Source organism: Ranitomeya variabilis, chromosome 2, assembly GCF_051348905.1.
Source record: "Ranitomeya variabilis isolate aRanVar5 chromosome 2, aRanVar5.hap1, whole genome shotgun sequence".
In the NCBI taxonomy this organism is placed as follows: domain Eukaryota; kingdom Metazoa; phylum Chordata; class Amphibia; order Anura; family Dendrobatidae; genus Ranitomeya; species Ranitomeya variabilis.
In genome coordinates, this window is record NC_135233.1 from 683450699 (window position 1) to 683468113 (window position 17415).

Here is a 17415-nt window from a genome sequence, read left to right on the forward strand (position 1 = left end):
CATGGCCCCATAAGATGCTCCATAGAAATATTTGCCCCATGTAACTCTGCACATGGCCCCATAAGATGCTCCATAGAGATATTTGCCCCATATGCTGTTGCTGCGATAAAAAAAAAAAATCACATACTCACCTCTCGTCACTCAGGCCCCCGGCACTTGCTATACTCGCCTTTCCCGTTCCACTGCTGAGCGGTGCTGTGTCTTCCCCATCATCTGCACTGACGTTCAGGCAGAGGGAAGCTCGAACACTAATCGTGTCATTGCGCCCTCTGACCTGAGCGTCACTGTAGAGGACGCGGAAGACACAGCGGCACCGACGGTGGAACGTGGGACAGGTGAATATAGCGCAATGCTCCCGTTATACTCACCTGCTCCCGGCGCGGTCTCTGGATGTCCCTGGTTCTCCGGGCGCTGACAGCTTCTTCCTGTATTGAGCGGTCACCTGTACCGCTCATTACAGTAATGAATAGGCGGCTCCACCCCTATGGGATTGGAGTCGCATCCATATTCATTACTGTAATTAGCGGTACCATGTGACCGCTCAGTACAGGAAGAAGCTGTCAGCGCCCGGAGAACCAGGGACGTGCAGGGACCGCGCCAGGTGCAGGTGAGTATTATTAGACAGCTGCCGCTCCCCCTTCCCCGCTGACCCCTGGGAATGACTCGAGTATAAGCCGAAAGGGGAAATTTCAGCCTAAAAAAATGGGCCAAAATTCTCGGCTTATACTCGAGTATATACGGTAACTTTCTAACAAAAGTCCAAACCAGTCTGATCTTCCAGGATGCAGGATCCTGGCATGCAGAAGGGGATCCCATGGTCTGCCTCACTGTGAAAATGCCAGATCTTGTGAGTTATAGACAAGTGTCGCCATCTGAACTAAATTACCTAATTAGCTGTGCTACATCATTTACAAAGCAGTTACCATTTCCAATGATGATACCGATGGAGAACTGCTTAGGAAATGAGGCTACAGTGTTTTAGTTCAAAGCATGAGATCTGGCGCTTTCACAGTGAGGGGCGGGGAGGGATGTGGGAGCCGCTTCTGCAGGCTGTCATTTCACAGCCCGGAAGGTAGGACTTGACTTTTGTTAGAAAGTCTGGTCTTTTAACTTTACTTTATGGAAACTTCTACAATTTTTGTCTTGTCTATTGTAAAATTGTCTATATGTGGCTGCCCCCACTTTTCTTGAATAAATGAACAGCAACAGACTGGTGATGGGTATTTTTTCAAAGGAGTCTGACAGCACAGAACGTCTGTTCAAACCAAGTACAGGCGCTCCAGGCAACCTTGGTGTGCCCAAATAATTTTGTGCAAATTCCCACCTACTTATTTTCCATCCATCTCTGTCAACCCCCTCTATTCTGATTTGTCAGCTTTGGATTTAAAAATCCATAGAATGGCAGAGATGCATGGAAAACAAGTTGTTTGGCCACACCAAGGGTGCACCGAGCGCCTGTATTTGGTTTAAACAGTCATTCTCTGCTGACGGACTTCCTTTAAATTTTAATGGGAATTTATTAGGAAATTTAGGATCACAAAACTAATTACATTTTTGGCCACAAATAAATATTCCATTACTAAGAAAGTCAAGTGTATTTTGGGCAGGCCAAATTAAGGGTATGTGCATACGATTTCTTTTAGAAGCTGGCAAACCTGTTGAGGAAAATACTGGTGGTGTTTTTTAGCTGAAACGTCGTCTTGGCCATAATTTTGGTCCAACGAAAGCTGCTGGAGAGATCAGCGCAAATAGGGTCTTATCCGATGTACAATAAATCAATTTGATCAGATTATACGCACCAAATGGAGCTATTATTATAGCTTGTAGATATCCACTGCAGCAGATCCACGGGTCAGCAAATGACCATGTTATAAATAAATGAACGGGTTAATGTGGGTATCATCCGCGCTGCTGAATAATTGAAGGTCCAGACGTTTTTCACTTAGAAAATGGTGGTTTATATGGCCTTCACCTTTCAGAGCTTTTATACAGCATTCTATAATGCTGTATATAAGCCCCCAACCCGACCTGGAAGAACTGAAAAATAACTTTTATTATACTCACCTGAAGGGTGTCCCTGGTCTTGGTCCGGCGCCTCCCATCTTCTTATGATCGCCACCCTCCTGCTTGCTTCTTGTGAATGATGCGACCCTGCATCATCCACACCGGCTCCCCAGCATTGTGCTCCTGTGCAGGCGTACTTCTCTGCCCTGTTGAGGGCAGAGCAAAGTACTGCAGTGCGCAGGCGCCAGGGCTCTCTGACCTTTTCCAGCACCTGAAAGCAGCATAATATAGGACTGGAGAGCCTGATTCTAATGGTGTATTACTTATTGGGTTGCTTGGTGTAGTTTAGATAGAATCCCTATTTTATCTGTTGTGGATGTAACAGTGGTCACAATACTCAGCTGTGTATTACAACACCCACACTACTGATTGGCAGTTTTCTGTGTATATTGTCAGTTAGATGCCTATCAGTGGTGGGGGTGGGGTTCAACAGATTATCATGACTGCTATGCACGTGAGACCTGATTGTACAGTATTTAAACTATAACACATAGCCTAACAAGTGACACATCCTTGGAATCGGGCTCCCTTACCCCATATTATGTTCTCAGATTAATAGGAAATACCTGCTGACAGATCACCTTTTAAAACATCACAGTCAGAGGAAACTGCACGTACTTACTGGACTAATATTCCTGCTTATTGGCAGTAATGGCACAGTGCAATATTTGTGGAGCACAATCTTAGAAGAGCAATCTATGTGTACTGCATTTTTATTGGATTGCATTAAATCAAACACTTGTTGTAATCAATCAAGATTTCAGGATGTATAAAAAGATAGATGAAATCCTGTGATCCCAACCTATTGTTACCACTTTATAAATCACTGGTGAGGCCACATTTAGAATATGAGATCCAGTTTAGGGGTCCTCATTTTAAAAAGGATATTCAGAAATTATAGTCAGTTCAAAGGCGGGCAACTAGATTATTACAAGGGATGGAAGGCCTCTCATATGATGAAAGGTTGGAAAAGTTGGGCTTGTTTAGCTTAGAAAAAAGATGGCTTATATCAGTACAGGGGACTCGCACATGACTTATTCCTTCCAAGGACCATACTTAGGACTAGAGGGCACTCATTACAGGTAGAAGAAAGGCAATTTTGTCAGCTAAATAGGAAAGGGTTCTTTACAGTTAGAGCAGTCAGACTGTGGAATGCCCGACCACAAGAGTTAGTAATGGCAGACACTATAACAGCTTCTAAAAAAGAGCTGGATGATTTCCTCAGTGCAAACAATATTGTGGGTTATAGTTAATTTAGTGACAAAATGCACAATTGTTGGAGAAGGTTGAACTTGATGGACCTAGGTCTTTTTTCAACCTATGTAACTATATAATCATACTTTTCTGTGAAATCACAATGCAATATTAATCTATTTCCCATGAAAAAGAAGACTTCAAGGATACTAAAAAAATTCTGAAAATTAAACGCAAACAATAATCTTCAGTGTAGTAGATCCTTTATTTATGTATGCCTTGGTAATGAAATCTCTTAACCTTCTAAATAGTGACTATCGTTCTCTATTTGTGCTTCTAGTTTCATTTGAAAGTCGGTTATGTTGGATTAGTTTTTCTTGGCCTCGGTATATGTTATGCAATAAGTTCACCACTTCTTGGAGTGATAAGTGACAGGTTACCGGTAAGTTATATCAGAATTATACTGGAAAACCTTTAGGCAATATAAGTTATGTAATATGATTAGTAATCTTAACTTTTTTTTATAAATGCAGAAATTGAGAAAGTGGCTTCTTATTGTTGGCAACCTTTGTACCGCAATCTGTTTCTTTATGTTAGGACCTGCACCTATATTCCACATTGACAGGTATGTTAACATCTTGAAAAATATGTATAATGTCCTAGATGTCACTAGGATGAAAACTTGCTCTTCATAGCTGTCTGCTAGACCTAACGCTAATGTACAAAGCTGACAGTTGGGAGCCACACATTAGGGGTCGACAAGCCAAAGGTCTTTAGGTGGGGTTTATTTACTGAATCTTTTTGCTGAGTTTTGTAGCAGAAACAGTGTGCCTTGTCCAAAACCTCCTCAACATGCTCAGTGTGAACATGCTCTAAGGATTCAAAAATAAAGCTTCATCTGCAACTTAAAGCTTAAGTTGCATGTTAATGAAGCATGTACTGTATAACTAGAGCTGCGTGGATTGACCACCTGCAAATTGGCCTTGAGTCAAATTTCCTGAAATCCACCAGTCCCAGTAAATGCAAACAATTTGCAATTTGTTTTGCATGGATTGAAGAAAAAAATGCCCAGTGCCATTTCTCATATTGCTTGAGAGAGAGGGTTCACATGACATTAGGCACAGATGCTCACTGGCTTCCCCATAATGCCTTACAGCTATCACATCACATAGGTTGGCAAAGTCAATATGATGGCAATCAGAGCAGCCAGTCGAAGCATTTCTCAGTGTTAAAGGCACAAAACACTGAAACACTGATGTCCCAGCCTATGATTGGTGCTCCAAGAGCACCGATCATAGGCTGCTGCCTGGCAACGCCAGGCATGGCCTGGACCCACTCTAGGCTGCGGAAGGGATAACATTATCTTAAAGTTCCAGACCGTTGTCACACAGGCGGATGTCAAGGGAGGGTGGATTACTGCGATCGAGGGGGGCTGGTGATAAGACAAACTGTTAGTGAAAGTGCAAGATCTGAGGAACAAATGGAGGAGGAAGAGGTGATGGGCAAGCAACTGTCAGTAGATAAAGAGGATAATCCTCCCCTCTCTGTTGTTTGTGGTTGGCGGGAGGGGACGGAGGAAACAAGCATCAGTGTTACCCAGCCAACAACACACCATGGGGTTAGACCTCATGGAAGAGCCCAACATATGAGTGCCTTCTTGCCGCACTCTATGCAACATGATGCACGTATAGTTATGATTTGAAATAGTGTTGACTACTTGTTTGCCACTCTGTTAGATTCACGTTATAACACAAAATTTTGCCCTATGCTTCCCTCCCTGGAAAGAAACCCGCGAATGCTGGAGTATGGAAATATGCTTTTACGTAACCTTAAGAGAGGTTTTCCCCAAGAGCAGTGTGATACAGTGTGCATCGCAGCTCTAGACTTCCAACCCCCGACACGTCAATTTGTCAACATCAAAACATTAGCCGCAGCAGTAGTGTAAATCAAAGAAGCAATTTCTGTGAGTCCTTTTGACACTTTTTTTTTTTTTAGACCAGCTTGTGCACCAGTACAACAGATTCCAAGTCTCACACGTGGTGAACGAATGGAGAGGATGGTGCGGGAGTATCTAGAACTGAATATCAATACCATCCGGGATGGTTTTGATCCTTTCACATTTTGGTCTTCAAAAGTGTATGAGTAGCCTGAGCTCGTCTCTCACGTCTTGGAGGTTTTATTATGCCCAGCAACCAGCGTTGTCTCAGAACGTGTCTTCAGCTCTGCTGGTGGTGCCCTGACTGATCAGCCCAGCTGGCTGTCCCCTGAAAGTGTAGACCGCTTAACTTTCATCAAGATGAAGAAGTCATGGATCTCCATGGACTTTTGCACCCCAATCGCTGACTGTACAGACTAGATGATATTGATGTTTCGGTGTTCTGAATTGATCTCCCGTAATTGCAGTCTGTGATATCTTTAGTGTGTCTTCTGTACCTGCTGATGAAGATGTTAACACAAATGTGTGGAGATGTGACCAGTCATGGTTGGGTCTCCATCTGCTGGCTTGGCTGTAGTGGAAGACGTGTCGGTCCCTATTATACTATTTCTACTCTCATGAAATTGATGCCACTTTGGTGGTGTCTGCTAACAATTTTTGGAAATGTGTAGACTCCTGGTTCAGTCTCCTTCATGTGTGTTGCCTATAGCAATAGTAGTCTATGAAATTAATATTTGTGTCACCTGAGTGTATTTGAGCATGAAAACAAGTTAAGCTGTTGCATGTGGTGTCAGGTCTCTCAGCACAGACCTATCCCTAATGCACTTTATCTTAATTTGAAGTTCTGTTCAAAGCTGTAAATGCTGGCCCAGACACTGATACCTCATGCATGGCTGATTTGCTGCCGTGCCATTTTAAAGTTGTATTGTGGGTGAATTGAGGCCACTTTCCTGGTGCCTGCCCCTAATTTGATGTTTTGGCAGCTTGGGCACATTTGAAGGTGTTGTGTATGTGTTTGTTTTTGCCTCCCATTCACTTCACTGGAGTTCAGTTATGTTCGGTGAATATTGCAAATTTGGCGATCGTAAACCGAACATTGAAATATTCCCTCAACTCTAGTTAAGTCAAGCACGGAGGTCTTCATCAGACCCCTGGCTTTCATGGTAACCCTTTGGCGCCCTGCAATCCTGTTATGCTGATATGCTCTGGGAATGACACGCACCCCTGCCATCCTGTGTTGAATGCCGCTGTCAGAGATTGACAGCATCATTTAACAGACTTGCCAAAAAAGCAAAAACTCCATGGGAAATAAATAATGATCTTTATTTAGTACAAATACACAGACAATAAAACACATTTAAAAAGGTTAACTGCAGAGACTGATGAAAGTTGTAACTATACAGCTTATTTGTGTGCCCTTCAAATAATGCGCTCAACAGCATATGTAAATATAAAAGAAAAATATGCAGCATTAAGGCCATGTTCACACAATGCGTTTTTTACTGCGGAACCGCCGCGATTTTGCCGCTGCGGGTCCGCAGCTGTTTTCCATGCAGGGTACAGTACAATGTAACCCTATAGAAAACAGGAAACGCTGTGCACATGATGCTGATATTCACTAAAAAAGCCGCGCTGAATAGCTGCGGTAAAAAAGAAGGACCATGTCACTTCTTTGTGCGGAACTGCAGCGGTTCTGCACCCATAGACCTCCATTGTGAGGTCAAACCCGCAGTAAAACCCGCAGATCAAAAATATATCTGCGGATTTTATTGCGGTTATGGGTGGAGAAACCGCTGCAGCAGGAAGTGCGGGGAAGCGGGAGGAAGTGCGTGGGCGGAGTGTGTTCCTGTATCCCGAAGAGACATGGAGGCATACCGTCGCATGGGGATTGATGTCGGCCGTTTGATAGATTTGGTGTGTGTGTGTGTGTGTGTGTGTGTGTGTGTGTGTGTGTGTGTGTGTGTGCGTGTATGTGTATGTGTGTGTGTCCCCATGCGACGCTAGTGCCACCATTGTGCTAAGTCGCCGTATGGGACTACTACTCCCATCCGGTATTAGGATGGGAGAGTTGTCCCTGTGTCCGGCGACTTGGCACAGTTGTAAAGTTACACAAAACACACACAATACACATACATGACACACAGTACATACAACATATAACACAGAGTATATACTCACCAACAGCACACTGGTAGGCGAAGCCCTCGATCCCCTAGAAAAAATCCCAAAATAAAAAATCAAATCCATACTCCCTGTCCGCAGAATCCATAAAACGAGTGTCCCACGCCGATCGGCTGCTCTCCGGCGATACACTGCCAGGAGCGAAGCTCCTAGCAGTGTATCGCGTACTGTTCCGGAGTTCAATGGCGCCGGTGTCTCGGTTAACGGCAGTACAGCTGCGTTGAACTTTCCCACGTAGCACTGCCGTTAAGCGAGAGTGCCGGGGTCAATGACCGCCGGTAAACTCGCTCGCGCATGCGCAGTGACACACCGACAGGAACTATGGCTCCTGTCAGTGTGTTGCTGCAGTTGTGGAGAGCAGACATATCTCTGGATGTGTCTGTTCTCCATGGAAGATCTTCGTGGGACCCTCGATGGATTTCTGCGGACAGGGCCAGGGAGTATGAATTTGTTTTTTTATTTTGCGTCTTTTTCAGGTCGAGGGTCTTCAGGACGGATTGAGCGTACAATAAAATATGGTCAAAAAGTGGGTGTCTTTATTTCATTAAAATATTTTTTTTCTAGTGTTTGTGGGGTTTTTTTTAACCCTTTCATTGGATTAATAATGGATAGGCGTCTTATTGACGCCTCTCCATTATTAACCAGGCTTAATGCCACCTTACAATAGCAAGGTGGCATTAACCCCTCATCACCCCATATCCCACCGCTACAGGGAGTGGGAAGAGAGGGGCTAAGTGCCGGAATTGGCACATCATTTTGATGCGCCTTTTCTGGGGCGGCTGCGGGCTTATATTTGTAGCCAGGGGGGGGCAAATATCCATGGCCCCTTTCCTAGGCTATGAATATAAGCCCACGGCTGTCTGCGTAGCCTTTCTGGCCTAAAAATATAGGGGGACCCCAACACTTTTTTTGGGGGGGCTCTCCCTTTATTTCTGAGCCAGAAAGGCTACGCAGACAGCTGTGGGCTTCATATTCATGGCCTGGGAACAGCCATGGGTATTTTAACCCCTTCCCAGGCCACAAATATTGGCATTGTCATTTTTTTTTTTTTGGGGGGGGTCCCCTTATATTTTTTTTTATCATTTTAATAGCATTAATAATGGATAGGCGTCTTATTGACGCCTCTCCATTATTAACCGGGATTAATGCCACCTTACAATAGCAAAAATACGTGCAACTGAAATACGTGGCACTGAAATACGTGATACGTGGCACTGAAATACGTGATACGTGGCACTGAAATACGTGATACGTGGCACTTAAATACGTGATACGTGGCACTGAAATAAGTGGCACTGAAATACGTGATATGTGGCACTTAAATACGTGGCACTTAAATACGTGATACGTGGCACTGAAATACGTGGCACTGAAATACGTGGCACTGAAATACGTGGCACTGAAATACGTGGCACTGAAATACGTGATACGTGGCACTTAAATACATGGCACTTAAATAAGTGATACGTGGCACTGAAATGCGTGGCACTGAAATGCGTGGCACTGAAATGCGTGGCACTGAAATGCGTGGCACTGAAATACGTGACACTGAAATACGTGACACTGAAATACGTGATACGTGGCACTGAAATACGTGGCACTGAACTACGTGATACGTGGCACTGAAATACGTGGCACTGAAATACGTGACACTTAAATACGTGATACGTGGCACTTAAATACGTGGCACTTAAATAGCTGGATAGAGCTGGATCCGCGGGCTGTGATCTGGCCTACGCTCAGCACTCTGCGGAGCGCTGTCATTCAAAACACGTCCACTCATTTTGGTGTTTAGTCCCAAAATGGAGGATGGAAGAAGAAAAGGGTTGGACAAGGAAATGACATCATTTCTTTTTTTTTTTTTCCCCACTGCAGTTAAAGCTTTATTTGTGTCAAACACAGACAATCTGCAGAGAAAACTGCATAAAAAACCGCACTAAAAACCTCATCAAAAAACGCACCAAAACGCACCAAAAACCACACCTGCGTTTTCTGCCAAGAGCTGCGGTTTTTAGTGCAGAAAAAACAGCAGGGAAATCAGGAACGTGTGAACATGGCCTAAGAGAGATATGGCCCACATGAAGAAATGTATACCAGGTTGCCACCTGGCATAAAAAAATAGCACGAGCTCTGAACCTCTCAGTGAACACTGTTTGAGTCAACATCCAAAAACAATAGTAGTATAACACTGGCCGTCTAGCTGAACTGACATCCGAAGCAAGGAGAACACTAATTAGAGAAGCAGCCAAGAAGCCCATGGTCACTCTGGAGGAGATGCAGAAATCCACAGCTTATGTGGGGGAATCTGTCCACAGGACAACGATTAGTCGTCTACTCCACAAATCTGGCATTAAGAAAGACATTTTTGAAAGCAAGCTATAAGAAGTCCCTTTTTGCAGTTTGCAAAATGCCATTTAGAGGGCACAGCTAGCATGTGGAAGAAGGTGCTCTGGTCAGATAAGACCAATGTAGAATTTTTAGGTTACAGGCAAAACGCTGCCTGTGGTGGAAAACTAATACTGCACATCACCATGATAATACAGTCCCTACTGTCAAACGTAGTGGCAGCATCATGCTGAGGGGATGCTTTTCTTCAGCAAGGGCAGGGAAGCTGGTCAGAATTAATGGAAAGATGGGTGGAGCTGAATATAAGACAATCCTGGAAAAGACTTTAGACTGGGCTGTAGTTTCACCTATCAGCAGGACAACGACCCTAAACATACTGCCAGAGTTACAATGCAATGGTTTATATCAAAGTATATTCATATTTGTGAATGGTCCAGTCACAGTCCAGACCCAAACTCAATTGAGAATTTGTGGAATTGTGGGAAGATTTGAAAAATGCACTTCAGACGCTCTCCATCCAATGTCACTGAGCTAGTATGCAAAGAATGGGTAACAATTTCTGCCTCTAGATGTGCAAAGCTGGTAGAAACATGCCACAAAACACTTGCAGCAATAATTGCAGCAAAAGGTGGTCCTGCAAAGGATTGACTCTGGGAGGCTGTATACAAATGGATGTCACAATATTTTAAAATATTTAGAAAACCATGTCTCATTTCCTTTACACTTCACAAAAGCTGCTCAGTTATGGGAGTCTATGGAATATAGCGAAGGGGGGGCTAGTGGAGCAGAGTGAGAGGCAGAGAAGCAGATTGTGCAGATTCTAGCTAGTTTATCCCAGAGCTAGATTTACATCTACACAGCTCAGTACTGCTGTATATTTTTTTCCATGCTACTGCTGCTTCTGTGTTCAATCAAAAGAAGAAAATACATCAGAAACCCCTCTTTCCGTGTGTTTAGTCTGTGGGAGACATACCGTATATACTCGAGTATAAGCCGACCCCCCTAATTTTGCCACAAAGAACTGGGAAAACTTAATGACTCGAGTATAAGCCTAGGGTGGAAAATGCAGCAGCTACCGGTGAATTTCAAAAATAAAAATAGATGCTCCATACCGTTCATTATGGCCCCATAGATGCTCCATATAAAGCTGTGCCACATATAATGCTCTGCACCGTTCATTATGGCCCGATATATGCTCCACATAAAGCTGTGCCATAAACAATGCTCTGCACCGTTCAGTATGGTCCCATAGATGCTCCACATAAAGCTGTGCCATATAGAATGCTCTGCACCGTTCATTATGGCCCCATAGATGCTCCACATAAAGCTGTGCCATATATAATGCTCTGCACCGTTCAGTATGGCCCCATAGATGCTCCACATAAAGCTGTGCCATATATAATGCTCTGCACCGTTCAGTATGGCCCCATAGATGCTCCACATAAAGCTGTGCCATATGTAATGCTCTGCATCGGTCATTATTGCCCCATAAGATGCTCCATATAAATCTGTGCAATATATAATGCTGCTGCAATAAAAAAAAAGATTACATACTCACCTCTCTTGCTGCCTGCTGCTCCTCAGCGTCCCGTCTCGGCGTCTCTCCGCACTGACTGTTCAGGCAGAGGGCGGCGCGCACACTAGTACGTCATCGCGCCCTCTGACCTGAACAGTCAGAGCAAGAGGATGGGAAGACGGAGTGGCGCCCGGCGTGTGGAACGCGGACAGGTAACTATGACATACTTTGCTCCCGGCGTCCCTGGCTCCTTATCCCGGACAGATGGTCTCCGGGTGCCGCAGCCTCTTCCTCTGTCAGCGGTCACCGTTACCGCTCATTAGAGAAATTAATATGCGGCTCCAAACCTATGGGAGTGGAGTCCATATTCATAACTTTAATGAGCGGTCCCACGTGACCGCTGAAGAGGGGAAGAGCTGCGGCACCGAAGACCGTGGGACGGGCAGGGGGAGCTCCAGGAGCGCCGGGACTAGGTGAGTATGCGACAGTCCTCTCTCCCCCTCACCCGCCGACCCCACCGCCGATCATGACTCGAGTATAAGCCGAGAGGGGCAATTTCAGCCCAAAAATTTGGGCTGAAAATCTCGGGTTATACTCGAGTATATACGGTAATAGTTGCTTGCCTCCTCCCATCTGCTCTGAGTCCATTCTAATTGAGATAAAGGCTTCAGAGGGGAAAACTTTTAAATGTAGGATACTGGTCAGAAAGTGTTATTCTTCATCTACAGAGAGGATGGATTAGTCTTGTGTGGCAAATGCTGTTTTGTTTTGGTTGTGGAAAATTAATTGCATGAGTTAAGTAAGGTGATAATGAATTTTTTTTTCACAGATGTATTCATAAGCAAGAGCTTTGGATGTGGGCTTTATAAGACCTGGAACACTGGGAAAATATATATAAGTGCTTCTCACTAAATTAGAGTATCATCAAAAAGTTAATTTATTTCAGTTCTTCAATACAAAAAGTGAAACTCATATATTTTATATAGAGTCATTACAGAGTGATCTATTTCATGTGTTTATTTCTGTTAATGTTGATGATTATGGCTTACAGCCAATGAAACCCAAGTCATTATCTCCGTAAATTAGAATAATTAAATTAGAATAAAAAACAACCTCAAAGGCTTCCTAAGCGTTTAAAAAGGTCCCTTAGTCTGTTTCAGTAGGCTCCACAATCATGGGGAAGACTGCTGACTTGACAGATGTCCAGAAGGCAGTCATTGACACACTCCACAAGGAGGGTAAGCCACAAAAGGTCATTGCTAAAGAAGCTGGCTGTTCACAGAGTGCTGTATCCAAGCATATTAATGGAATGTTGTGTGGAAGGAAAAAGTGTGGTAGAAAAAGGTGCACAAGCGACCAGGATAACTGCAGCCTTGAAAGGATTGTTAAGAAAAGGCCATTCAAAATTTTTTGGGAGATTCACAAGGACTGAACTGCTGCTGGAGTCATTGCTTCAAGAGCCACCACACACAGACATATCCAGGACATACTGGGCTACAAGTGTCGCATTCCTTGCGTCAAGCCACTCATGACCAATAGACAACGCCAGAAGAGTCTTACCTGGGCCAAGGAGAAAAAGAACTGGACTGTTGCTCAGTGGTCCAAGGTGTTGTTTTGAGATGAAAGTAAATTTTGCATTTAATTTGGAAATCAAGGTCCCAGAGTCTGGAGGAAGAGTGGATAGGCAAACAATCCAAGCTGCTTGAGGTCTAGTGTGAAGTTTCCACAATAAGTGATGGTTTGGGGAGCCATGTCATCTGCTGGTGTAGGTCCACTGTGTTTTATCAAGACCAAAGTCAGCGCAGCTATCTACCAGGAAATTTTAGAGCACTTCTTGCCTCCCTCTGCCGAGAAGCTTTATGGAGATGGAAATTTCATTCTCCAGCAGGACTTGGCACCTGTCCACACTGCCAAAAGTACCAATACCTGGTTTAATAACAACAGTATCACTGTGCTTGATTGGCCAGCAAACTCGCCTGACATTAACCCCATAGAGAATCTATGGGGCATTATCAAGAGGAAGATGAGACACCAGACCCCACAATGCAGACAAGCTGAAGGCTGCTATCAAAGCAACCTGGGCTTCCATAACATCTCAGCAGTGCCACAGGCTGATCACCTCCATGCCACACCGCATTGATGCAGTAATTGATGCAAAAGAAACCCCGACCAAGTATTGAGTGCATTTACTGAACATACATTTCAGTAGGCCAACATTTTGGATTTTAAAATTTATATTATTATTATTATTATTATTATTAATATTCTAATTTACTGAGATGTATATACTGAGCCATAATCCTCAACATAAACAGAAATAAACACTTGAAATAGATCACTCTGTTTGTAATGACTCTATATAATATGAGTTTTACTTTTTGTATTGAAGAACTGATATAAATTTACTTTTTGGTGATATTCTAATTTAGTGAGAAGCACTTGTATATTGTAATATACATTGCAATACAAATTGTTTAGACAGTGAATAATTGCTAATTAAGTTTTACTTTTGACGTTGTTTTCTTCCTGAAGAAAGTTTGCATTTTGGTAAAATATACTACTAGTTTACCATTCTCAACCAGACAATATAGCTAGAACCAGGTAGAATTAAAGGGGATGTCCGCGTCAAGAACATCTTGCTCCCTGTGTGTAGTTTGTTATAAAAAAATAAAAAAAGCTAAAACAAACTACTTTTTTCACCCTCCTTAGGTTCATTGCTGAGTCTCTGGCGCTACTCCTGGTGTCCCGTATTGGCTGCAGAGCTGGCGTGACGTCAACAGTGCGGCAGCCAATTAGTGAACTGAGCTCTGCCTGTGTAGATAGAATGCCCACTTAGAGGTGCTGCACAAACTGATTGGCTTTCAATATGTCATTGGTGCTGCAGCCAATACCAGACACCAGGAGCAGCGCCAAAGACTCAGAGTTGAACCCGGGGATGATGATTATTTCTTTTTATAAATTACAAACTCCACCTAGGAAGCAACATTTTCTGAAAGTGATAATTGCACCCTAGTAATGGTTACATTTCTTGGTGAATTATCTGCATTTCTGCACTGCTGGCACTAGGTGGTGCTGTATCATTTGTAACTAAGGATGGATTCGCCTAACAAGCTATTCTATGACCTTGTGTTTCAAGATATATCGTAATATGTTGTGTAGTGTAATGCTATAAATACTATGGTGTTTTTTTCCTGTCTTTCTCAGTAAACTTTGGCTGTTTATCTTTATACTGGTTTTGGATGGATTTTTCATAGGTCTTTCTGGCATACCAGTTTATCCAGAAATGCTCAGTGCAGCATAGTAAGTAGAACATTTTACTATAATATTCAGTTTGAACCAATGGTGCAGTTTGAAATTGGAAAGTTTCATCTTTTTTTTTTTTTTTTAAGAAATAAATAAAAAAAAAATTTAAGTGTGTTGTCCAGGACTAAGATATTGATGACTACTCATTAATAGAAATAATCAATATGAGATTTTTAGGAGTCCAGCACCCTCACTGATCAGCAGGTTTCATGGCCACTGGAAGTGCATAGTGTATGGAGTACAGAGCTCAGAATACCATGTAGTGTATGACCTTGGGTAATGCACAACAGTAGAAGCTGTATTACGGTGTAGCTGTGGTGTGCAGTTCTGTACACTGTGTCCTGCCAATAACTTCAGGTCCTGATATAATAGCTATTTGGTCGGCTCTCTGGCTGTCAAACCTCCAATGATCCGATATTGACCTATGTGAAGAATTGGTCATCAATATCTCAGTATATCCAAGTTATCTGCTGTTTATGCTGACTTTGGCTGTGCTACACATTTGTGGGTTTGTATTGTGACCCCAAGGCTACTGCTACAGCAACAAGTAATTGGACAAAAAGTCCAACCGTGTTGTCTATTTTGTAACTTGCTTGCCACAATACGCTTGGGGGGCAAAATGTGGCCCCATTCACTAGTATCACAGTGCGATGTAGCAGCGACACATAGCAAACTTGTGTCGCTCTTAAAGTTAGTACATACCCCCAGCATAAAGGTGCACATTATTATTATTATTATTATTTATTTATATAGCACCATTGATTCCATGGTGCTGTACATGAGAAGTGGTTACATACAAATTAAGGATATCACTTACAGTAAACAAACTAACAATGACAGACTGGCAGACTGGTACAAAGGGGAGAGGACCCTGCCCTTGCGGGCTTACATAATACATTAGATGTGTAAGAAATTAGTTTTGAAGCCTTTGCTTACTCCCTTATGTCTTTCATTTCTGGTTTTGACTTTTTTGCTACAAATGGACCATTATGTGATTTTGCGATGTAACTGATTTGAACTATTAACATCTTATTTGCTTCCAGTGAGAATGGCTTTGAAGAAGGCCTCAGCACTTTGGGCTTGATATCTGGACTATTCAACGCAATGTGGTCTACAGGGTATGGGCTTCTTTATCATTAGTCGTTGTATTGATACCACCACTTTTCGTTAATGTGATTATATGATCCTGTTTATCAGTCAAAAGAAAAGCTGTACAACAAACATTTAGTGATCCAACGGCCACATTGTCAGATCCTACAACTCCTAAAATCCACAATAAAACATAAAAAGTTTACAGATTTTAAATCTGAGACACTTTTGGTATACCTAACAAGGAAAGTTATATATTTCTTAAAATATAGACATAGTTTGTTCAGATGCTTTGTTATAAATTTTATATAATAAATGTGCTTACTTACTTAAAAAAATTTTGTGGCTAGTAATCGGGGCCTTCATCCCTTGCAAGTCCTAGAGTCATATCATTTAACCTACCCATGTATTTGCTATTTATTGCTCCATAGGCTGGTGAACTCAGAGGTCAGGTCTCTGAAATCCTGCCCATGCTCTGTTGCTGAACACAGTCAAAATACCTCCAGGCGTTTATTGCGGATGGCGGAGGTATTGCTCGGTCCCAATAGCTGCTGCCAGTTCTGAACTGAAGGCTCTGCTGGACATTTTCCAATTTTAATAGAAAGTAACCTTCATTAGTGATGGGCGAACCCGAACGGTATGTTACAGTTCGGGTTTAGCAACCCGAATAAAATGTGTTGAATGCCAATCGATAAGCTTTTCCGGTTTGGGCACTTCTGGCTCCGTCACTGTGTTTGGCCTGCACAATATGTAAAAAAAATAAAGATGTGGGGTTCCTCTTTATTTTTGATAATAAGCGCTGGCAGCCCTCAGCTGTCTAGTTTATCTTGGCTGGTTATCAAAAATAGACCCCCATGCTGTTTTATTTTTTATTTAATTTTAAAAAAATGGCATGGTGGTCCCTGGAGCGCCCCCACACCGCCGCAGGGCCGAGGGGTACCCGGAGCCGGGCCTCGGGGATCTCAGTCCTGGGGTTGTCACGGTGGCTAGACCCGGTCCGTGGCCCTGTCTGTCAGTGGGGGACGTCCGTTGCAAATAGGTACTGTTAACGGTGGTATAGCGGTGCAGTTGTGGGGTGCAGGTCGCGGTAAATAACGAGGACACCAGGTTGCAGTCTCTTTACCTCTTTACTGGAGATCTCTCGGTCCTCAGTCCAGAATCCGGTCCACCAGGCTGCGCAAGTCCGGCCGGTCCAATGGCACTTCCAGAGTTCTCCTCACAAGTGGAAATCAGTGCCTTCCTTCTTAGCGCTTTGTGTTGTAGTCCTTCCCTGCTGTGCTTACGGAAAGTACCCCACAACTGTTGTGTCTGTTTCTTAAGTTCCCTCACAACTCGATTAACTGATCTTCTGCTAATCTTCCGTACCTTCCTGATGTTACAGTAAGAACGGCACCCGTTTGTCAGGTAGGCCTGGAGTTCTTCCGGGACCCTAGAGACGCCCCTCTCCCGCAATTGCCCCCCAAGACTTCATAGGTGATATGTGGTAGACAGCCCGCCTGAGACTGACTGTCCTGCCGCTGTTTGGAGTATGGCTTAAAGCTGTATCTTATTCCACTCCCTCGGCGTTCCGGCCACCGGTAATGCGCCTCAGCAAGGTGCTGCCTCTTTCAACAAAACCCCTGCTGGTATTCTCCTTCTGCTTGATTTCGTTTCTCACTCAGCACAATCTATCTCGCTTCTAATCCTTTCTTAGGGCACCGCCGCTATTCTGAGCAGGCACGGTCCCGTTACGTTCTTTCAATGCCAAGCCTCTGCCAGGATCCCACCCCTGGCAGAGACCCTACTG

At 43.6% G+C, this 17415-nt stretch overlaps 1 protein-coding gene across 3 annotated transcripts in view; it reads left to right on the forward strand.

Annotated features, from left to right (window-relative positions):
• LOC143807610 (pantetheinase-like) overlaps positions 1-17415 on the forward strand; it is a 209225-nt gene that overhangs the window by 58012 nt on the left and 133798 nt on the right. For all 3 annotated transcript variants that reach the window (XM_077289345.1, XM_077289344.1, XM_077289346.1), the window contains 4 exons: positions 3599-3700; positions 3792-3883; positions 14442-14537; positions 15584-15658. In XM_077289345.1, coding sequence (XP_077145460.1) covers positions 3599-3700; positions 3792-3883; positions 14442-14537; positions 15584-15658 — 365 coding nt within the window. The remainder of the gene's footprint in view (positions 1-3598; positions 3701-3791; positions 3884-14441; positions 14538-15583; positions 15659-17415) is intronic.